General features: G+C 52.3%; 1 protein-coding gene across 1 annotated transcript in view; it reads right to left on the bottom strand.

Moving 5' to 3' along the window:
- Positions 1–327: 327 nt before the first annotated feature.
- Positions 328–23,688, bottom strand: part of LOC140407336 (transgelin-2-like) — a gene marked incomplete at its 5' end in the record, with an annotated part of 31,845 nt that continues 8,484 nt past the window's right edge. Inside the window, 2 exons of the mRNA XM_072494909.1 lie at positions 328–567; positions 12,350–12,452. Of these exons, the coding sequence (XP_072351010.1) occupies positions 420–567; positions 12,350–12,452 (251 nt within the window). The remainder of the gene's footprint in view (positions 568–12,349; positions 12,453–23,688) is intronic.

Raw genomic sequence — 23,688 nt, forward strand, 5'->3', positions numbered from 1 at the left:
CTGACTGGTGTCTCTCAGTCCCTCTCTCAGGGAGATATCTGTACACTGACTGGTGTCTCTCAGTCTCTCTCAGGGAGATATCTGTACACTGACTGGTGTCTCTCAGTCTCTCTCTCTCAGGGAGATATCTGTACACTGACTGGTGTCTCTCAGTCCCTCTCTCAGGGAGATATCTGTACACTGACTGGTGTCTCTCAGTCCCTCTCTCTCAGGGAGATATCTGTACACTGACTGGTGTCTCTCAGTCTCTCTCTCAGGGAGATATCTGTACGCTGACTGGTGTCTCTCAGTCCCTCTCTCTCAGAAAACAAGCACACAGATGCAGAATCAATACAGAAGGTTTTTGTTTAATGAAAAGAACTTGTGCCATCCCCCATTCACAAACCACACAATTGTCATGGAGTCCGTGACGGCCGCATCTAATTTCTCTTGATCTGTCGGCTTAGTCCAGCGGGGGTCATGCCCGCCTGCGAGGCTCCCTGATTCGTTCCCATCTGCAGCCCAATGATGGACTGCCCCTGCCGCATCTGTTCGTCGGTGAAGGAGCGAGGGTTCTGTGCAGCTTTCCTGGTTTAAAAGCAAAGTGAGCCAACTGGTGTCAGATAAAATTACCCGTCTCTCTCAACCCCCCCCCCCGCCCCCCCCCGGCTTTGCACAGTGCCCATCGCCCAAGACAGGTACAGCACGGGGTTAGATACAGAGTAAATCTCCCTCTACACTGTCCCCATCAAACAGTCCCAGGACAGGTACAGCACGGGGTTAGATACAGAGTAAAGCTCCCTCTACACTGTCCCCATCAAACACTCCCAGGACAGGTACAGCACGGGGTTAGATACAGAGTAAAGCTCCCTCTACACTGTCCCCATCAAACACTCCCAGGACAGGTACAGCACGGGGTTAGATACAGAGTAAAGCTCCTACACTGTCCCCATCAAACACTCCCAGGACAGGTACAGCACGGGGGTTAGATACAAAGTAAAGCTCCCTCTACACTGTCCCCATCAAACACTCCCAGGACAGGTACAGCACGGGGGTTAGATACAAAGTAAAGCTCCCTCTACACTGTCCCCATCAAACACTCCCAGGACAGGTACAGCACAGTGTTAGATACAGAGTAAAGCTCCCTCTACACTGTCCCCATCAAACACTCCCAGGACAGGTACAGCATGGGTTAGATACAGAGTAAAGCTCCCTCTACACTGTCCCCATCAAACACTCCCAGGACAGGTACAGCATGGGTTAGATACAGAGTAAAGCTACCTCTACACTGTCCTCATCAAACACTCCCAGGACAGGTACAGCACAGTGTTAGATACAGAGTAAAGCTCCCTCTACACTGTCCCCATCAAACACTCCCAGGATAGGTACAGCACAGGGTTAGATACAGAGTAAATCTCCCAATACACTGTCCCTATCAAACACTCCCGGGACAGGTACAGCACGGAGTTAGATACAGAGTAAAGCTCCCACTACGCTGTCCCCATCAAACACTCCCAGGACAGGTACAGCACGGGGCTAGATACGGAGTAAAGCTTCCACTACACTGTCCCCATCAAACACTCCCGGGACAGGTACAGCACTGGGTTAGATACAAAGTAAAGCTCCCACTACACTGTCCCCATTCAAACACTCCCGGGACAGGTACAGCGCGGGGTTAGATACAGAGTCAAGCTCGCACTACGCTGTCCCCATCAAACACTCCCAGGACAGGTACAGCACGGGGTTAGATACAGAGTAAAGCTCCCTCTAAACTCTCCCCATCAAACACTCCCAGGACAGGTACTGCACAGGGTTAGATACAGAGTCAAGCTCCCACTACGCTGTCCCCATCAAACACTCCCAGGACAGGTACAGCACGGGGTTAGATACAGAGTAAAGCTCCCTCTCCACTGTCCCCATCAAACACTCCCAGGACAGGTATAGCATGGGGTTAGATACAGAGTAAAGCTCCCACTATGCTGTCCCCAACAAACGCTCCCAGGACAGGTACAGCACGGGGTTAGATACAGAGTAAAGCTCCCTCTATACTATCCCAATCAAACACTCCCAGGTTAGGTACAGCACGGGGTTGGATACAGAGTAAAGCTCCCTCTAAACTCTCCCCATCAAACACTCCCAGGACAGGTACTGCACAGGGTTAGATACACAGTAAAGCTCCCTCTACAATGTCTCCATGAAACACTCGCAGGACAGGTACAGCATGGGTTAAATACAGAGTAAAGCTCCCTCTACACTGTCCTCATCAAACACTCCCAGGACAGGTACAGCACAGGGTTAGATACAGAGTAAATCACCCTCTACACTGTCCCCATCAAACACTCCCAGGATAAGTACAGCACGGGGTTAGATACAGAGTAAATCTCCCTCTACACTGTCCTCATCAAACAGTCCCAGGTCAGGTACAACACATGGTTAGATACAGAGTAAAGCTTCCTCGACACTGTCCCCATCAAACACTCCCAGGACAGGTACTGCACAGGGTTAGATACAGAGTAAAGCTCCGTCTACAATGTCCCCATCAAACACTCCCAGGACAGGTATAGTACGGGGTTAAATACAGAGTAAAGCCTCCTCTATACTGTCGCCATCAAACACTCCCAGTACAGGTACAGTACATGGTTAGATACAGAGTATAGCTCCCTCTGCACTTTCCCCATCAAACACTCCCAGGACAGGTACAGCACGGGGTTAGATACAGAGTAAATCTCCCTCTACACTGTCCTCATCAAACAGTCCCAAGTCAGGTACAGCACATGGTTAGATACAGAGTAAAGCTTCCTCTACTCTGTCCCCATCAAACACTCCCAGGACAGGTACAGCATGGGGTTTGATACAGTGTAAGGCTCCCTCTACACTCCCCATCAAACAATCCCAGGACAGGGACAGTACGGGGTTAGATACAGAGTAAAACTCCCTCTACACTGTCCCCATCAAACACTCCCAGGACAGGTACTGCACAGGGTTAGATACAGAGTAAAGCTCCGTCTACAATGTCCCCATCAAACACTCCCAGGACAGGTACAGCACAGGGTTAGATACAGAGTAAAGCTCCCTCTACACTGACCCCATCAAACACTCCCAGGACAGGTGCAGCACAGGGTTAGGTACAGAGTAAAGCTCCCTCTCCACTGTCCCCATCAAACACTCCCAGGACAGCTACAGCACGGGGTTAGATACAAAGAAAAGCTCCCACTACGCTGTCCCCATCAAACACTCCCAGGACAGGTACAGCACACAGTTAGAAACAGAGTAAAGCACTCTCTACACTGTCCCCATCAAACATTCTCAGTACAGGTACAGTACATGGTTAGATACAGAGTAAAGCTCCCTCAACACTGTCCCCACCAAACACTCCCAGGACAGGTATAGCACGGGGTTAAATACAGAGTAAAGCCTCCTCTACACTGTCCCCATCAAACACTCCCAGTACAGGTACAGTACATGGTTAGATGCAGAGTATAGCTCCCTCTGCACTTTCCCCATCAAACACTCCCAGGACAGGTACAGCACGGGGTTAGATACAGAGTAAAGCTCCCTCAACACTGTCCCCATCAAACACTCCCAGGACAGGTACAGCATGGGGTTAGATACAGAGTAAAGCTCCCTCTACACTGTCCCCATCAAACACTCCCAGGACAGGTACAGCACGGGGTTAGATACAGAGTAAGGCTCCCTCTACACTGTTGCCATCAAACAATCCCAGGACAGGTACAGCACGGTGTTGGATACAGAGTAAAGCTCCCTCTACACTGTCCCCATCAAACACTCCCAGGACAGGTACAGCACGAGGTTAGATACAGAGTAAAGCTCCCTCTACCCTGTCCCCTTCAAACACTCCCAGGACAGGTACAGCATGGGTTAGATACAGAGTAAAGCTCCCTCTACACTGTCCTCATCAAACACTCCCAGGACAGGTACAGCACAGTGTTAGATACAGAGTAAAGCTCCCTCTACACTGTCCCCATCAAACACTCCCAGGATAGGTACAGCACAGGGTTAGATACAGAGTAAATCTCCCAATACACTGTCCCTATCAAACACTCCCAGGACAGGTACAGCACGGAGTTAGATACAGAGTAAAGCTCCCTCTCCACTGACCCCATCAAACACTCCCAGGATAGGTACAGCACAGGGTTAGATACAGAGTAAAGCTCCCTCTACACTGTCCCCATCAAACACTCCCAGGACAGGTACAGCACGGGTTAGATACAGAGTAAAGCTCCCTCTATACTGTCCCCATCAAACACTCCGAGGACAGGTACAGCACGAGGTTAGATACAGAGTAAAGCTACCTCTGCACTGACCCCATCAAACACTCCCAGGACAGGTACAACACAGGGTTACATACAGAGTAAAGCTCCCACTACGCTGTCCCCATCAAACACTCCCAGGACAGGTACAGCACGGGGCTAGATACGGAGTAAAGCTTCCACTACACTGTCCCCATCAAACACTCCCGGGACAGGTACAGCACTGGGTTAGATACAAAGTAAAGCTCCCACTACACTGTCCCCATTCAAACACTCCCGGGACTGGTACAGCACGGGGTTAGATACAGAGTCAAGCTCGCACTACGCTCTCCCCATCAAACACTCCCGGGACAGGTACAGCACTGGGTTAGATACAAAGTAAAGCTCCCACTACACTGTCTCCATCAAACACTCCCAGGACAGGTCCAGCACAGGGTTAGATACAGAGTCAAGCTCCCACTACGCTGTCCCCATCAAACACTCCCAGGACAGGTACAGCACGGGGTTAGAGACAGAGTAAAGCTCCCTCTACACTGTCCCCATCAAACACTCCCAGGACAGGTACAGCACGGGGTTAGATACAGAGTAAAGCTCCCACTATGCTGTCCCCAACAAACACTCCCAGGGCAGGTACAGCACGGGGTTAGATACAGAGTAAAGCTCCCTCTAAACTCTCCCCATCAAACACTCCCAGGACATGTACTGCACAGGGTTAGATACACAGTAAAGTTCCCTCTACAATGTCTCCATCAAACACTCGCAGGACAGGTACATCATGGGTTAGATACAGAGTAAAGCTCCCTCTACACTGTCCTCATCAAACACTCCCAGGACAGGTACAGCACAGGGTTAGATACAGAGTAAATCACCCTCTACACTGTCCCCATCAAACACTCCCAGGATAAGTACAGCACGGGGTTAGATACAGAGTAAATCTCCCTCTACACTGTCCTCATCAAACAGTCCCAGGTCAGGTACAGCACATGGTTAAATACAGAGTAAAGCTTCCTCTACACTGTCCCCATCAAACACTCCCAGGACAGGTACTGCACAGGGTTAGATACAGATTATAGCTCCGTCTACAATGTCCCCATCAAACACTCCCAGGACAGGTACAGCACAGGGTTAGATACAGAGTAAAGCTCCCTCTACACTGTCCCCATCAAACACCCCCAGGACAGGTACAGCACGGTGTTAGATACAGAGTATAGCTCCCTCTACAATGTCCCCATCAAACACCCCCATGACAGGTGCAGCACAGGGTTAGGTACAGAGTAAAGCTCCCTCTACACTGTCCCCATCAAACACTCCCAGGACAGCTACAGCACGGGGTTAGATACAAAGAAAAGCTCCCACTACGCTGTCCCCATCAAACACTCCGAGGACAGGTACAGCACCGGGTTTGACACAGAGTAAAGCACTCTCTACACTGTCCCCATCAAACATTCTCAGGACAGGTACAGTACATGGTTTAAATACAGAGTAAATCTGCCTCTACACTGTTCCCACCAAACACTCCCAGGACAGGTACAGCACAGGGTTAGATACAGAGTAAAGCTCCCTCAACACTGTTCCCACCAAACACTCCCAGGACAGGTATAGCACGGGGTTAAATACAGAGTAAAGCCTCCGCTACACTGTCCCCATCAAACACTCCCAGTATAGGTACAGTACATGGTTAGATACAGAGTATAGCTCCCTCTGTACTTTCCCCATCAAACACTCCCAGGACAGGTACAGCACGGGGTTAGATACAGAGTAAAGCTTCCTCTACACTGTCCCCATCAAACACTCCCAGGACAGGTACAGCATGGGGTTTGATACAGTGTAAGGCTCCCTCTACACTCCCCATCAAACAATCCCAGGACAGGGACAGTACGGGGTTAGATACAGAGTAAAACTCCCTCTACACTGTCCCCATCAAACACTCCCAGGACAGGTACTGCACAGGGTTAGATACAGAGTAAAGCTCCGTCTACAATGTCCCCATCAAACACTCCCAGGACAGGTACAGCACAGGGTTAGATACAGAGTAAAGCTCCCTCTACACTGTCCCCATCAAACACTCCCAGGACAGGTGCAGCACAGGGTTAGGTACAGAGTAAAGCTCCCTCTCCACTGTCCCCATCAAACACTCCCAGGACAGGTACAGCACACAGTTAGAAACAGAGTAAAACTCCCTCTACACTGTCCCCATCAAACACTCCCAGGACAGGTACAGCACGGGGTTAGACACAGAGTAAAGCTCCCTCTACACTGTCCCCATCAAACATTCTCAGTACAGGTACAGTACATGGTTAGATACAGAGTAAAGCTCCCTCAACACTGTCCCCACCAAACACTCCCAGGACAGGTATAGCACGGGGTTAAATACAGAGTAAAGCCTCCTCTACACTGTCCCCATCAAACACTCCCAGTACAGTTACAGTACATGGTTAGATACAGAGTATAGCTCCCTCTGCACTTTCCCCATCAAACACTCCCAGGACAGGTACAGCACGGGGTTAGATACAGAGTAAAGCTCTCTCAACACTGTCCCCATCAAACTCTCCCAGGACAGGTACAGCACGGGGTTAGATACAAAGTAAAGCTCCCTCAACACTGAACCCATCAAACACTCCCAGGACAGGTACAGCACGGGGTTAGATACAGAGTAAGGCTCCCTCTACACTGTTGCCATCAAACAATCCCAGGACAGGTACAGCACGGTGTTGGATACAGAGTAAAGCTCCCTCTACACTGTCCCCGTCAAACAATCCCAGGACAGCTACAGCACCGGGTTAGATACAGAGTAAAGCTCCCTAGACACGGTCCCCATCAAAACTCCCAGAACAGGTACAGCATAGGGTTAGATACAGAATAAAGCTCCCTCGACACTGTCCCCGTCAAACAATCCCAGGATAGGTACAGCACGGGGTTAGATACAGAGTAAAGCTCTCTCTGCACTGTTCCCATCAAACACTCCCAGGACAGGTACAGCACGGGGTTAGATACAGAGTAAAGCTCCCTCAACACTATGCCCATCAAACACTCCCAGGACAGGTACAGCACGGGGTTCGATACAGAGTAAAGCTCCCTCTACACGGTCCCCATCAAACACTCCCAGGACAGGTACAGCACAGGGTTAGATACAGAGTAAAACTCACTCTACACTGTCCCCATCGAACAATCCCAGGACAGGTACAGTACAGGGTTAGATACAGAGTAATGCTCCCTTCACACTGTCCCCATCAAACACTCCCAGGACAGGTACAGCACGGGGTTGATGCAGCGTAAAGCTCCCTCTACACTGTCCCCATCAAACACTCCCAGGACAGGGTCAGTACGGGGTTAGATACAGAGTAAAACTCCCTCTACACTGTCCCCATCAAACACTCCCAGGACAGGTACAGCACAGGGTTAGATACAGAGTAAAGCTCCCTCTACACTGTCCTCATCAAACACTCCCAGGACAGGTACAGCACAGGGTTAGATACAGAGTAAATCTCCCTCTACACTGTCCCCATCAAACACTCCCAGGACAAGTACAGCACAGGGTTAGACACAGAGTAAAGCTCCCTCTAAACTCTCCCCATCAAACACTCCCAGGACAGGTACTGCACAGGGTTAGATACACAGTAAAGTTCCCTCTACAATGTCTCCATCAAACACTCGCAGGACAGGTACATCATGGGTTAGATACAGAGTAAAGCTCCCTCTACACTGTCCTCATCAAACACTCCCAGGACAGGTACAGCACAGGGTTAGATACAGAGTAAATCACCCTCTACACTGTCCCCATCAAACACTCCCAGGATAAGTACAGCACGGGGTTAGATACAGAGTAAATCTCCCTCTACACTGTCCTCATCAAACAGTCCCAGGTCAGGTACAGCACATGGTTAGATACAGAGTAAAGCTTCCTCTACACTGTCCCCATCAAACACTCCCAGGACAGGTACTGCACAGGGTTAGATACAGATTATAGCTCCGTCTACAATGTCCCCATCAAACACTCCCAGGACAGGTACAGCACAGGGTTAGATACAGAGTAAAGCTCCCTCTACACTGTCCCCATCAAACACCCCCAGGACAGGTACAGCACGGTGTTAGATACAGAGTATAGCTCCCTCTACAATGTCCCCATCAAACACCCCCATGACAGGTGCAGCACAGGGTTAGGTACAGAGTAAAGCTCCCTCTACACTGTCCCCATCAAACACTCCCAGGACAGCTACAGCACGGGGTTAGATACAAAGAAAAGCTCCCACTACGCTGTCCCCATCAAACACTCCGAGGACAGGTACAGCACCGGGTTTGACACAGAGTAAAGCACTCTCTACACTGTCCCCATCAAACATTCTCAGGACAGGTACAGTACATGGTTTAAATACAGAGTAAATCTGCCTCTACACTGTTCCCACCAAACACTCCCAGGACAGGTACAGCACAGGGTTAGATACAGAGTAAAGCTCCCTCAACACTGTTCCCACCAAACACTCCCAGGACAGGTATAGCACGGGGTTAAATACAGAGTAAAGCCTCCGCTACACTGTCCCCATCAAACACTCCCAGTATAGGTACAGTACATGGTTAGATACAGAGTATAGCTCCCTCTGTACTTTCCCCATCAAACACTCCCAGGACAGGTACAGCACGGGGTTAGATACAGAGTAAAGCTTCCTCTACACTGTCCCCATCAAACACTCCCAGGACAGGTACAGCATGGGGTTTGATACAGTGTAAGGCTCCCTCTACACTCCCCATCAAACAATCCCAGGACAGGGACAGTACGGGGTTAGATACAGAGTAAAACTCCCTCTACACTGTCCCCATCAAACACTCCCAGGACAGGTACTGCACAGGGTTAGATACAGAGTAAAGCTCCGTCTACAATGTCCCCATCAAACACTCCCAGGACAGGTACAGCACAGGGTTAGATACAGAGTAAAGCTCCCTCTACACTGTCCCCATCAAACACTCCCAGGACAGGTGCAGCACAGGGTTAGGTACAGAGTAAAGCTCCCTCTCCACTGTCCCCATCAAACACTCCCAGGACAGGTACAGCACACAGTTAGAAACAGAGTAAAACTCCCTCTACACTGTCCCCATCAAACACTCCCAGGACAGGTACAGCACGGGGTTAGACACAGAGTAAAGCTCCCTCTACACTGTCCCCATCAAACATTCTCAGTACAGGTACAGTACATGGTTAGATACAGAGTAAAGCTCCCTCAACACTGTCCCCACCAAACACTCCCAGGACAGGTATAGCACGGGGTTAAATACAGAGTAAAGCCTCCTCTACACTGTCCCCATCAAACACTCCCAGTACAGTTACAGTACATGGTTAGATACAGAGTATAGCTCCCTCTGCACTTTCCCCATCAAACACTCCCAGGACAGGTACAGCACGGGGTTAGATACAGAGTAAAGCTCTCTCAACACTGTCCCCATCAAACTCTCCCAGGACAGGTACAGCACGGGGTTAGATACAAAGTAAAGCTCCCTCAACACTGAACCCATCAAACACTCCCAGGACAGGTACAGCACGGGGTTAGATACAGAGTAAGGCTCCCTCTACACTGTTGCCATCAAACAATCCCAGGACAGGTACAGCACGGTGTTGGATACAGAGTAAAGCTCCCTCTACACTGTCCCCGTCAAACAATCCCAGGACAGCTACAGCACCGGGTTAGATACAGAGTAAAGCTCCCTAGACACGGTCCCCATCAAAACTCCCAGAACAGGTACAGCATAGGGTTAGATACAGAATAAAGCTCCCTCGACACTGTCCCCGTCAAACAATCCCAGGATAGGTACAGCACGGGGTTAGATACAGAGTAAAGCTCTCTCTGCACTGTTCCCATCAAACACTCCCAGGACAGGTACAGCACGGGGTTAGATACAGAGTAAAGCTCCCTCAACACTATGCCGATCAAACACTCCCAGGACAGGTACAGCACGGGGTTCGATACAGAGTAAAGCTCCCTCTACACGGTCCCCATCAAACACTCCCAGGACAGGTACAGCACAGGGTTAGATACAGAGTAAAACTCACTCTACACTGTCCCCATCGAACAATCCCAGGACAGGTACAGTACAGGGTTAGATACAGAGTAATGCTCCCTTCACACTGTCCCCATCAAACACTCCCAGGACAGGTACAGCACGGGGTTGATGCAGCGTAAAGCTCCCTCTACACTGTCCCCATCAAACACTCCCAGGACAGGGTCAGTACGGGGTTAGATACAGAGTAAAACTCCCTCTACACTGTCCCCATCAAACACTCCCAGGACAGGTACAGCACAGGGTTAGATACAGAGTAAAGCTCCCTCTACACTGTCCTCATCAAACACTCCCAGGACAGGTACAGCACAGGGTTAGATACAGAGTAAATCTCCCTCTACACTGTCCCCATCAAACACTCCCAGGACAAGTACAGCACAGGGTTAGACACAGAGTAAAGGTCCCTCTACACTTATTCCATCAAACACTCCCAGGACAGGTACAGCATGGGTTCGATACAGAGTAAAGCTCCCTCTACACTGTCCCCATCAAAACTCCAAGGACAGGTACAGCATGGGTTAGATACAGAGTAAAGCTCCCTCAACACTGTCCCCATCAAACACTCCCAGGACAGGTACAGCATGGGGTTAGACACAGGGTAAAGCTCCTTCGACACTGTCCCTATCAAACACTCCCAGGACAGGTACAGCATGGGGTTAGATACAGAGTAAAGCTCCCTCTAAACTGTCCCCATCAAACACTCCCAACACAGGAACAGCACGGGGTTACATACACCGGAAAGCTCCCTCTAAACTGTCCCAATCAAACACTCCCAGGACAGGTACAGCACGGGGTTAGATACAGAGTAAAGCTCCCTCTAAACTCTCCCCATCAAACACTCCCAGGACAGGTACAGCACGGGGTAGAAGCAGCGTAAAGCTCCCTCTACACTGTCCCCATCAAACACTCCTAGGACAGGGTCAGTACAGGGTTAGATACAGAGTAAAGCTCCCTCTACATTGTCCTCATCAAACCCTCCCAGGACAGGTACAGCATGGGTTTGATACAGAGTAAAGCTCCCTCTCCATTGTCCCCATCAAAACTCCAAGGACAGGTACAGCACAGCGTTAGACACAGAGTAAAACTCCCTCTACACTGTCCCCATCAAACACTCCCAGGACAGGTACTGCACAGGGTTAGATACAGAGTAAAGCTCCCTCTGCAATGTCTCCATCAAACACTCGCAGGACATGTACAGCATGGGTTAGATACAGAGTAAAGCTCCCTCTACACTGTCCTCATCAAACACTCCCAGGACAGGTACAGCACAGGGTTAGATACAGAGTAAAGCTCCCTCTACATTGTCCTCATCAAACACTCCCAGGACAGGTACAGCATGGGTTCGATACAGAGTAAAGCTCCCTCTACATTGTCCCCATCAAAACTCCAAGGACAGGTACAGCACAGCGTTAGACACAGAGTAAAGCTCCCTCTACACTGTCCCCATCAAACAATCTCAGGACAGGTACAGTACAAGGTTAGATACAGAGTAAGGCTCCCTCTACACTGTCCCCATCAAACGCTCCCAACACAGGAACAGCACGGGGTTACATACAGCGGAAAGCTCCCTCTAAACTGTCCCCATCAAACACTCCCAGGACAGGTACAGCACTGGGTTAGATACAGAGTAAAGCTCCCTCTAAACTTTCCCCATCAAACACTCCCAGGACAGGTACAGCACGGGGTTAGATACAGAGTAAAGCTCCCTCTACAATTTCTCCATCAAACACTCGCAGGACAGGTACAGCATGGGTTAGATACAGAGTAAAGCTCCCTCTACACTGTCCCCATCAAACACTCCCAGGACAGGGTGAGTACGGGGTTAGATACAGAGTAAAACTCCCTCTACACTGTCCCCATCAAACACTCCCAGGACAGGTACTGCACAGGGTTAGATCCAGAGTAAAGCTCCCTCTACACTGTCCTCATCAAACACTCCCAGGACAGGTACAGCACAGGGTTAGATACAGAGTAAAGGTCCCTCTACACTGTCCCCATTCAAACACTCCCGGGACAGGTCCCTTACATTTACTGATTTTTCAGAGACTCACCGTGGGAACCAACTGGGATCTCCTCGAAAGAAACCATCGTCTTTTGCAATTGATTTGCCTCCAAATGCCATCAGTGTTTGCTGAACAGCTGGTAAATTTTTAGCTGTAAAAATAAAAGAGAAGCATTTATTTCTGTCTGTTACTGCTCGTCAATAAACAGGACTTACCCAGCCCCTCTCGAGCCTGTTACACAGGAACAGGAGGAGCCCATTCAGCCCCTCTCGAGCCTGTTACACAGGAACAGGAGGAGCCCATTCAGCCCCTCTCGAGCCTGTTACACAGGAACAAGAGGAGCCCATTCAGCCCCTCTCGAGTCTGTTACACAGGAACAGGAGGAGCCCATTCAGCCCCTCTCGAGCCTGTTACACAGGAACAGGAGGAGCCCATTCAGCCCCTCTCGAGCCTGTTACACAGGAACAGGAGGAGCCCATTCAGCCCCTCTCGAGCCTGTTACACAGGAACAGGAGGAGCCCATTCAGCCCCTTTCAAGCCTGTTACATAGGAACAGGAGGAGCCCATTCAGCCCCTTTCAAGCCTGTTAAACAGGAACAGGAGGAGCCCATTCAACCTCTCGAGTCTGTTATACAGGAACAGGAGGATCCCATTCAGCACCTTGAGTCTGTTACACAGGAACAGGAGGAGCCCATTCAGCCCCTCTAGCCTGTTACACAGGAACAGGAGGAGCCCATTCAGCCCCTCTAGCCTGTTACACAGGAACAGGAGGAACCCATTCAGCCCCTCGAGCCTGTTACACAGGAACAGGAGGAGCCCATTCAGCCACTCGAGCCTGTTACACAGGAACAGGAGGAGCCCATTCAGCCCCTCGAGCCTGTTGCACAGGAACAGGAGGAGCCCATTCAGCCCCTCGAGCCTGTTACACAGGAACAGGAGGAGCCCATTCAGCCCCTTTCAAGCCTGTTACACAGGAACAGGAGGAGCCCATTCAGCCCCTCGAGCCTGTTGCACAGGAACAGGAGGAGCCCATTCAGCCCCTCGAGCCTGTTACACAGGAACAGGAGGAGCCCATTCAGCCCCCTCCGAAGGATAGGGCAGACGCCGCGGAGGTCAGGAAACACCGGGCTCCACGCGGGGGATCTGGCAAATGTGAGTTCTTATTGCTTTACTGACTGACTCACCCCTCCCACTGACCACATGTCCATTCCCCCACAGGCCCTCCAGCCGACGGCACTGGCCCGTCCCGGGCGGCCCCCTCTCCTGTCTCCCAGGAGACCACCTCGGAGGAGAGCTCCGAGGATGCAACTGTTGCAGTCGCGAAACAGCTGTTACCCCCACCCTCCGCTAGCGCAGATACACACACCTCGGTGGGAACTGTCAGTGGTGAGGCTTCCGGGGCCCAATCTGGTGAGCACCACACTGCTGCTGATGCACATCAGGCGGAGGCAGGAACCCCCAGGAGAGACAGCAGTCGGAGAGCTGCTGGATCCCAGGGCCCAGCTGGGTCCCAGCCTGATGCTGAGCCTCTGGAACAGGGTTACCCGGAGCTGATGGGGACGATAGGGAGCGGCCGGGACATCCAGAGGGAGACGCAGCAACACCCCAGCAGATCCATAGCCGATTGGAGGAGTCCCAGAGGCTATGGGCGCCGGCAGTGAGTGGCACCGAGGCCAACACTGCCAGGGTGGCGACCGCAGGGGAGAGCCTGGTGCACGAGGTCGGCACCATGAGTGAAGGTGTCCAGGGCGCCGCGCAGTCGGTGACGGCCATGGCTGAGGGTCTCGGCAGAATGTCCGCCTCGCTGGGGGATGTGACCCAGTACCAGGCCGACCTTGCTGAGGTTCTGCGGGACACGTCCCGCTCTCAGACGGGAATGGCCGAGGGGCTGCGGAGCTTGTCCCAGTCGCAGGTGGGCATTGCTGAGGGACTGCAGAGCATAGCCCAGCCGCCGAGGAGCATCGGCGCGGGCGTCGACACGATGGTGCGGACCATGGGGACCCACCGGGGCTGGCAGAGCCAGATGATGCAGGGGCAGCCGGGGCTCGAACCCGCCGTGCCCCTCCGCCCCACGGTGAACCCCCAGGACCCAGTGGGCACCGAGCGGGAGGAGGTGACACTGAGAGCCAACCCAGACTCGTCCCATCGGGCGGCGATAGGGCCCCCAGCCCTCCCGAGTTCCACTCCGCTGATGGGGCTTGGGGTCAGCACTCGGGACAGGGCGGCACGGCTGCGCGTGTGCCGTCGGCAAGTGAGCCCGGCCCCAGAGGACGCCCACCAGGGGCATCGAAGGCCACGGGGCGAGGTAAGCAGCTGGCTGCCTCCAGCTCAGATGTGCGTCCTGGGGACACACCTAGACGTAGCGGTAGAGGTCGGAGGGCAAAGGATGTTGAGCACCATTGAGGGCGGTGGGGATGGGGGGGGCGCACTATCGGGAATGGGATGTCGTGCAGCACATTAAACAACTTTTTTTACAAACATGACGTCTCTGTCACTTTCTTACCTAATACGGGCTGACCCCCGGATCTTTTGCCTATCTCTCCAGGCAACCTCCCCCGCTCCCCGTGGCACTCGCCCACATGCCGGCCATGGTCGTGTCCCAGGAGCTGTGTCCCATCCCCTGGGTGTTCGGATATTGGCTGCTGCGTGTGTGATGTTGCCTCTCACACTGTCCAGCCATCAAGGTGCGATCGGAATGCTAGCCAGTGACCCCCACCTGCGACGTGGCCCGTCCACCCACGGGAATCGACTTGGCATCTGCAAAGTGCTCCCTCAGCCGCGATTGCCCACTCCCTATTAGCGGCAGCCTTCAGCCGTGCAGCCTGAGGCCCCGGGGTTGTGGGTGATCAGTACGGCAGGCGGGCAGGGACAAGGGTTGCCCCCGGAATGGTGTTGGCATCCAGGGGTTGGCATGGTGGTGCCACGAGCCCCCCCCGCCCCCACCCTCCCATGGCGGCCTACCCCCTGCAGAGGATCCCCCCACCCCCGGGTGAGGGGCCCCCGCCGAGTACCGGGATGGCAAGCCCCGCACCGCCGGGCTTTCTGCCCGTGAGCAAAGATGGCTGCTCACCTCCTCGGCTCCCCACCCTTCTGCCAAGTTCACATTTTTCAAAAGGAGTACCGGTCAGCACCAGAGGAGGCCGCTGGGTGTGGGGTGGCTCCGTTAATTGTCTAGAAATGAGGCTGAGTTAGTGCTAATTGGTTTCTCGCCACGCTACGGCAAGGCCCTGATTTCGCTTGGTACAGCGGGCTGGTCGCACTGCAAACTGTTTGGCGCCTGGTACGCTTCTTGATTTTGGCTTTCCCGCTATTCACTGGCCTCGTTACGTCCTAGCGCGAGCGTTACGAGAGCGGAGGATCGCGCCCACAGTCACTCCTCGTATGACAGTCCCGCCGTCCCAGGAATCAGCCGGGTAAACCCTTGCTGCACTCCCTCCACAGCAAGAACATCCTTCCTCGGATAAGTACACTAAAACTGCACACAATACCCCAGGTGTGGCCTCACCAATGCCCGACACAATAACAGTAAAACATCCCTCCTATACTCAAATCCTCTCGCCAATAAGGCCAACATACCATTTCCCGTCTTTACCGCTGCTGTACCTGATCGCTTACTTTCAGGACTGATACACGAGGACACCAAGGTCTCGCTGAGTAACCACCTCTCTCATTTTACAACCATTCAAATAATAATCTGCCTTCCTATTTTTGCGACCAAAGCGCATAACCTCACATTTATGCACATTATACTGCCATGCATATGCCCACTCACTCAGCCTCTCCAAATCCCACTGATCCATCTCTGCATCCTCCTCACAGCTCACCCTCCCACCCAACTTAGTATCATCTGCAAATTTGGAGATAATACATTTAGTTCCCTCGGCTAAATCACTAATATATAATATGAACAGTTGGGGTCCTATCACAGATCCCTGTGGTACCTCACTAGTCACTGCCTGCTATCAGAAATAGAACATTTATTCCAACTTTTTGCTTCCAGTCTGCTAACCAGTTCTCTATCCATCTCAAGACACTACCTGTAACCCCATGTGCTTTAACTTTACATAGCAATCTGCTATGTGAGACCTTGTCGAAAGCCTTCTGAAAGTCTAAATAAACCGCAACCACCGGTTCTCCCTGGTCAACACTACTAGTTACATCTTCAAAGCAGTTCCCTGTTTTCTCTCTGCCTCCGTTTCTGAATAGCAGGGGTATATTAGTTGCCCTCCAGGGGCGGCGCAGTGGTTAGCACTGCTGCATCACAGCATCGAGGACCTGGGTTCGATCCTGGCCCTGGGTCACTGTCCCTGTGGAGTTTGCACATTCTCCCCGTGCCTGCGTGGGTCTCAGCCCCACGACCCAAAGATGCGCAGGTTACGTGGATTGGCCAAGCCCCTTAATTGGAAAAAAAAATGAATTGGGTACTTCAGATTAAAAAATAAAATATATTCGCGGCCCTCCAATCTGTAGGAACCATTCCAGAGTCCAAAGAATTTTGGAAAATGATCACCAATGCATCTACTATTTCTAGGGCCACTTCCTTAAATACTCTGGGATGAAGATTAACAAGCCCTGGAGATTTATCCCGCTTCAATCATATTCATTTCCCCCAAACCATTTCTCTATTAATACTAATTTCCTTCAGCTCCTCACTAAATGTTATGTTTCTCAGAACTCACAGAAGCAAAGTACAAATTTAGTTCCTCAGCCATTTCTTTGTTCCCTGTTATAAAGTCTCCCATTTCTAACTGTAAGGGGCCTACATTAGTTTTTAATTAATCTGTTTCTCTTTACATACCTATAGAAACTTATACAGTCAGTTTTTAGGTTCCCCGCTAGCGTACTTTTCAAATTGTATTTTCCCTTCTCAATCAATCCCTTGGTCCGCCTCTGCTGAATTTTAGCCTGTTTCCAATCCTCAGGTCTATTGTCTTTTGTTGCTCATTTGAAAGCCTCTTCTTTGAATCTAACACTATCTCTAAATTCCCCTGTAAGCTGTGGTTTGGCCACAGTTCCCTTTCTACTCTTGAGCCAAATAGGAATAAACAACTTTTGGAGTTCGCCGATTTGCTCCTTGATTGCCTTCCATTGTCTGTCCGTGCCCTGTAAAGCTATGTCCTACTCATAACTCTGGAAAGATGAATTGTACTCAGTGTGGAACCTTCTGGAGCTAACGCTTCTTTTAAAAATAATAGAGAAAATGATGCGTTGCCCAGGGTTATCTGATTTGGTTTGTTGATTCATAATCACCCCGCTATCTGGAGAGGATGAAGAGATGTCGTGACCATCTCCGCAGGCCACCCACCAGACTTGGTTGTCTTGTGCCAAGGCAAAGGCAATGATTGTCTTAACCTTTCGCCCCCCCCCCTCAAAAAAAAAAAACAGGGTTACTGCCTTCAAACAAAGCCCCAGGTTGTGGTTCGCCAACTATGGTGATTGTTCCTTTAAGGGCGACACAGCAGAGTAAGGGTCACCTCGCCTGGGTGACCAATCGGGACTCAGAGTGTGGAATCGCCCCATGGTGAGAGAGGCTCCGAGGCACAGGCGTTTTGGGAGCTAGCTACAGCCATGTGGCTGCTGTACAATTCTCAGTAATAAATAACCTTTGTGTTCACTAATGAAGTCTGCAAAAGTACATTGTTACATCTGGCGACGAGGATGAATTATCCTGATGCTGCCTCTGACCCGACACCTATGAGTGTCCTGTTTCAATTGAAGTCATCAAAAAAAAAAGTACTCACCAGAATACCTCTCTTTGGCCCAATAGACCCATTTGCCTCCTCCACAGCGGACTGGGCGCAATATGTTGAGCACCTTGGGTATTATTTCCAAGCATACGAAATAGGGGAGGAGGCGAAACCCAAAGCAATTCTCTGACCTATAACCACAGAGTCATTGAATTTTACAGCACAGAAACCCGCCCTTCGGCCCATCCTGTCTGTGCTGGCCATCAAGCGCCAATCTACTAAGGCGAAAGGTTTCTCCCGATCTGCCCTATCTATGCCCTTCATCATTCTGTGCACTTCAGCCTTCTCTGCTTTAAGGAGAACAACCCCAGTCTATCCAGCCTCTCCACATAGCTGAAACGCTCCAGCCCAGCAACATCCTGGTGAATCTCCTCTGCACCCTCTGTAGTGCAATCACATCCTTCCTATAGTGAGGTGACCACAACTGCGCAGAGTTCTCCAGCTGTAGCCGAACCAGAGTTTTATACAGCTGCTTCATAACCTTCTGGCTCTTATATTCTATGCCTTTGCTAATAAAGGCTAATAATCCGATATGCCTTCTTAACCACCTTATCTACCTGTCCTGCTGCCTTCAGAGACCTACGGACATGCACCCTAAGGGCGACACGGTAGCACCATGGTTAGCACTATTGATTCACAGCGGCAGGGACCCGGGTTCGATTCCCGGCTTGGGTCACTGTCTGTGCGGAGTCTGCACGTTCTCCCCGTGTCTGCGTGGGTTTCCTCCTGGTGCTCCGGTTTCCTCCCACAAGTCCCGAAAGACGCGCTGTTAGGTGAATTGGACATTCTGAATTCTCCCTCAGTGTACCCGAACAGGCGCCGGAATGTGGCGACTAGGGGCTTTTCACAGTAACTTCATTGCAGTGTAATGTAAACCTACTTGTGACACTAATCAAGATTATTATTATAGATCCCACTGTGGCTGAACGGCCACCTAAGATGGCGTCCTGCAAAGGATGCTGGGAAATGTAGCCAAGTAAAGGACAAGCAGGCTGCAGTTTAAATAAACATTGATGAGCAAGCTACAGCCTAGACGTCACAATACACAGGAAAAAGGCTGGCCATCCCAGGAACACTAGAACTATCCTGTTTAGCAGACACAGTGACACTCATACTCCTTATTTGAAAAGCCTACATGCCCCCAACACCTGCAGGCATGGCCTTTGAGGGCCCACCCCGAAATTGGTGTGGCAGCCCCTGATTGGACTTGATCGATCAGGGTGATCGAGCCCTGATCAACTGAGTATACGAGCCAGGGCCCGCCCAAAAGGGGGCAAAGACCTCTGAAGGTAAAGGGTGCCGCACCACCTGAGAATCTCTGCAGCAGCGTGCAACAGAACACCACAACGGAGATCTTCACCGGCCATGGCGAAGAGGATCATCACGCCACCAAACAGAATGAAGGCCACAGCCAGAGCCTCAGACCAGACCGAGGGCCGGACATCGAGGACGACAGAGACCAGATCACGGTTAAAGGCCAACATCTGTATGGGTACTTGTCAGACACTCAAAGTCAAGATTTGGTGTTGCACTTTAACGTTCTGGGGTATAATTTAAACTGATAAGTGTGATTGATTGCTAACCAGTGTGAATAAAGACTATTGATTTGAAATGAAGTCGACTTGTCCACCGAACACGGGTTAAAGACACACTGTGCGCAACATCTCTGATCCTCTGTACCGTTCATTGTGTATTCCCTTGTCTTGCTCGTCCTCCCAAAATACATTACCCCTCGCTTTTCAGGGTTAAGTTGTATTTGCCATTGTTATGGCCGTCTAACCAGCCCGTCAATATCATCCTGTAATCTGAGGCTTTCCTCCTCGTTGTTTACCACACCACCAATTTTGGTGTAATTTGGAACCCCACATTTCTGTTGAGATCATTAATGTACACTACAAACGGCAAGGGACCCCGTACCGATCCCTGGGGAACACCACTGGACACTGGTTTCCACCCACAAAAAACAACCTTCGACCGTTACCTCCTGTCACTGAGCCAATTTTGGATCCAATTTGCCAAATTGCTCTGGGCCCCATGGGCTCTTACCTCCTTGATCAGTCTCCCCTGCAAGGCCTTGTCAAACCTTATTTGCAGTCGTACAGCCCTAAGCACACCCGACTGCATAATCATTTCCCGAGCTTGTGATTTAGTGAGGGCTCAGTTACAACCTCAATCCTCAGTCGTATTCAAGAGATTCAACTTTAATTCGAGCATGATTTACATTGCTAAACTCCAACAATTATCAGTGTTTTGTGATTTTGGGAGCCCCCCTTAAATGACATGTTACAGGATAGATTAGTCTGTGGCGGAGTCCCATCAGCTAAGCGGCCACGCAGAAATGGCTGGAAACCTGCTTTTGGACCTTTTTATTCAAGGCATATTCATTGAAACAAACAACGGCAGAAGAAAAATCATACATTATAAATAACCAAAATCCACTCCCCCCCCCTGCTCCCCCAATATCGCCCCCTTCTCCCATCATGCCTTCCCCAGTTAACCCCTCCCCCCCCTAGTTCCTTCCCCCCCACACTTTGCAGACATAGAACATAGAACAATACAGCGCAGTACAGGCCCTTCGGCCCACGATGTTGCACCGAAACAAAAGCCATCTAATCTACACTATGCCATTGTGCCATTATCATCCATATGACCTCTCAAACCTCCTTATAGAAGTCAATAAATGGCTTCTACCTCCGAGTGAACCCATCCACCGACCCCCTCAAGATGAACCTGACCTCTAGCCTCAGGAATTCTGCCAAGTGGCTCACCCACGCACCCGCCTTTGGTGGCCCCAAGTCCCCCCACCCAAGCAAAATCCGTCTCTGGGCTATCAGGGAGACATCCTAAGCACCATTACCGACGGCTCTATCGCCAAAGAAAGAACAATGGGGAGAGCGGGCACCCCTGCCTCGTCCCCCGATGCAAACCAAAATATCCCAAACTCACTCGGTTCGTCTGCACACTTGCGACCGATGCCTTGTACAGCAACCGGACCCAGTCCACAAACCCCTGCCCGAATCCAACTCGCCCCAGCACCTCCCACAGATATTCCCATTCCACCCGGTCAAACGCCTTCTCCGTATCCATTGCCACTGCCACCTCCACCTCCAGCCCCTCCGGGGCCATTATAATTACAATGGGTAGCCTTCTAACATTCGCTGGGAACTGCCTCCCTTTCCCGAAACACGTTTGATCCTCGCCTATTACCCCTGGGACACAGTTCTCGATTTGCGAAGCCAACTGGCATTACCCAGCCAGTTCAGTTGTTGGAATGGGCAGCGCCTACAGTCCCCGTATTGAAACCGGACAAGACCATCTGCATTTGCGGCAATTTAAACTAACAGTTAATCAGGTGCCAAGCTGGATAAATGTCCACTTGCGAGAACTGACAGTTTCCGAGGAAATGAAATTCACAGCACTCATCCCAGCATTTCTAAGATGAAGAAGCTTGCTAGGGGTTATTAGTGGTGGCCTGGTATTGATGCTGCTATTGAGAAGCTAGTCAAGCACTTTCAATGGTGCCAACTGCAACAAAGGTGTACCCATGGGAATGGCCAGGGGTGCGAATCCATATCAATTATGTTGGTCCATTCCTGGGCACAATATTTTTGATGGACATTATTGAGGTCAGGTCACCTACATCACAGGCTATCATCAGAAGATTCCGGCAATGATTTTCAACTCACAGATTACCTGAAGTCATGGTATCGGACAATGCATCAATATTCCCACGAGCTGAAGTTTCAAAACTTCACCCCTCTCAATGGAATGAAGCATATTAGACCTGTGCCTTATCACCCAGCATCAATCAGACGAGCTGAGAGAGTGTCCAAAGTTTCAAGTCTGGCCTAAAAAAAATGTCAGGATGAACCTCAGGGACCAAAATCTCACGGTTCCTCCTTAGCTATCGTACCTCTCCTCATGCAACAACGGGAGTTCCACCCGCAGAATCGCTGTCATCCCACAATGAGACTGAACCCCGTGTGACCAAATTTTCCAGGGAGGGTCGAAGCCAGCCAAAGTAATCAGAAAGGAAGCCATGGATCACATCGTACAGCAATGTCATTTACGATAAATGAAGCTGTATCCTCGATAAACTTCGGTCGTGGATCAAGTTGGATCCCTGGAATTGTTGGGTGGGATTCTCTCAGCCCGCGCCGGTTCGGAGGATCAGTGGGCCGGGTGCGATTCGCGCGCCGCCGCCCCGACGCAGGTCCACCGACTCTCCGGTCACCGGAGAGTCGGCGCAATTGGTGCCGGGATGAGCCGAGCCGCCAAGAAAGCCCGAGTCCCGCCAACGCCGTTCACGTGTGATCTTACCCGGCGGGACCTCAGCGTCCATCCTGTCGGGGGCGGCCCGGTGGTGGGGGAGGGGCGGTCCGACCCCGGGGGGGGGGGGCCCTCCTCCGTGGCCTGGCCCGCGAACGGGGCCTACCGATCGGCAGGCTGGCCTCTTTTACTCCGCGCTGGCCGCTGTAGCCCTACGCATGTTGCGTCGGGGACGGCACGGAGAAGGAAGCCAGCATGCATGGGCGAGTTCGCGCTGGTCGCAGCGCGCATGGGCGAGTTCGTGCCGGTCGCAGTGCGCATGGGCGAGTTCGTGGTGGTCGCAGCGCGCATGGGCGAGTTCGTGCCGGTCGCAGTGCGCATGGGCGAGTTCGTGCCGGTCGCAATGCGCATGGGCGAGTTCGTGCCGGTCGCAGTGCGCATGGGCAAGTTCGTGCCGGTCGCAGCGCGCATGGGCGAGTTCGTGCCGGTCGCAGCGTGCATGGGCGAGTCCCTGCTCGTCGCAGCGCGCATGGGCGAGTTCGTGCCGGTCGCAGCGCGCATGGGCAAGTTCGTGCCGGTCGCAGCGCGCATGGGCGAGTTCGTGCCGGTCGCAGTGCGCATGGGCGAGTTCGTGCCGGTCGCAGCGCGCATGGGCGAGTTCGCGCCGGTCGCAGCGCGCATGGGCGAGTTCGTGCCGGTCGCAGTGCGCATGGGCGAGTTCGTGCCGGTCGCAGTGCGCATGGGCGAGTTCGTGCCGGTCGCAGCGCGCATGGGCGAGTTCGTGCCGGTCGCAGTGCGCATGGGCGAGTTCGTGCCGGTCGCAGCGCGCATGGGCGAGTTTGTGCCGGTCGCAGTGAGCATGGGCGAGTTAGTGCCGGTCGCAGTGAGCATGGGCGAGTTCGTGCCGGTCGCAGTGCGCATGGGCGAGTTCGTGCCGGTCACAGTGAGCATGGGCGAGTTCGTGCCGGTCGCAGCGAGCATGGGCGAGTTCGTGCTGGTCACAGTGCGCATGGGCGAGTTCGTGCCGGTCGCAGCGCGCATGGGCGAGTTCGTGCCGGTCGCAGCGCGCATGGGCGAGTTCGTGCCGGTCGCGGTGCGCATGGGCGAGTTCGTGCCGGTCGCAGCGCGCATGGGAGAGTTCGTGCCGGTCGCAGTGCGCATGGGCGAGTTCGTGCCGGTCGCAGTGCGCATGGGCGAGTTCGTGCCGGTCGCAGTGCGCATGGGCGAGTTCGTGCCGGTCGCAGCGCGCATGGGCGAGTTCGTGCTGGTCGCAGTGAGCATGGGCGAGTTCGTGCCGGTCGCAGCGCGCATGCGCGAGTTCGTGCCGGTCGCAGTGCTCATGGGCGAGTTCGTGCCGGTCGCAGCGCGCAT

This window comes from Scyliorhinus torazame, unplaced genomic scaffold, assembly GCF_047496885.1.
Source record: "Scyliorhinus torazame isolate Kashiwa2021f unplaced genomic scaffold, sScyTor2.1 scaffold_1466, whole genome shotgun sequence".
In the NCBI taxonomy this organism is placed as follows: Eukaryota; Metazoa; Chordata; class Chondrichthyes; order Carcharhiniformes; family Scyliorhinidae; genus Scyliorhinus; species Scyliorhinus torazame.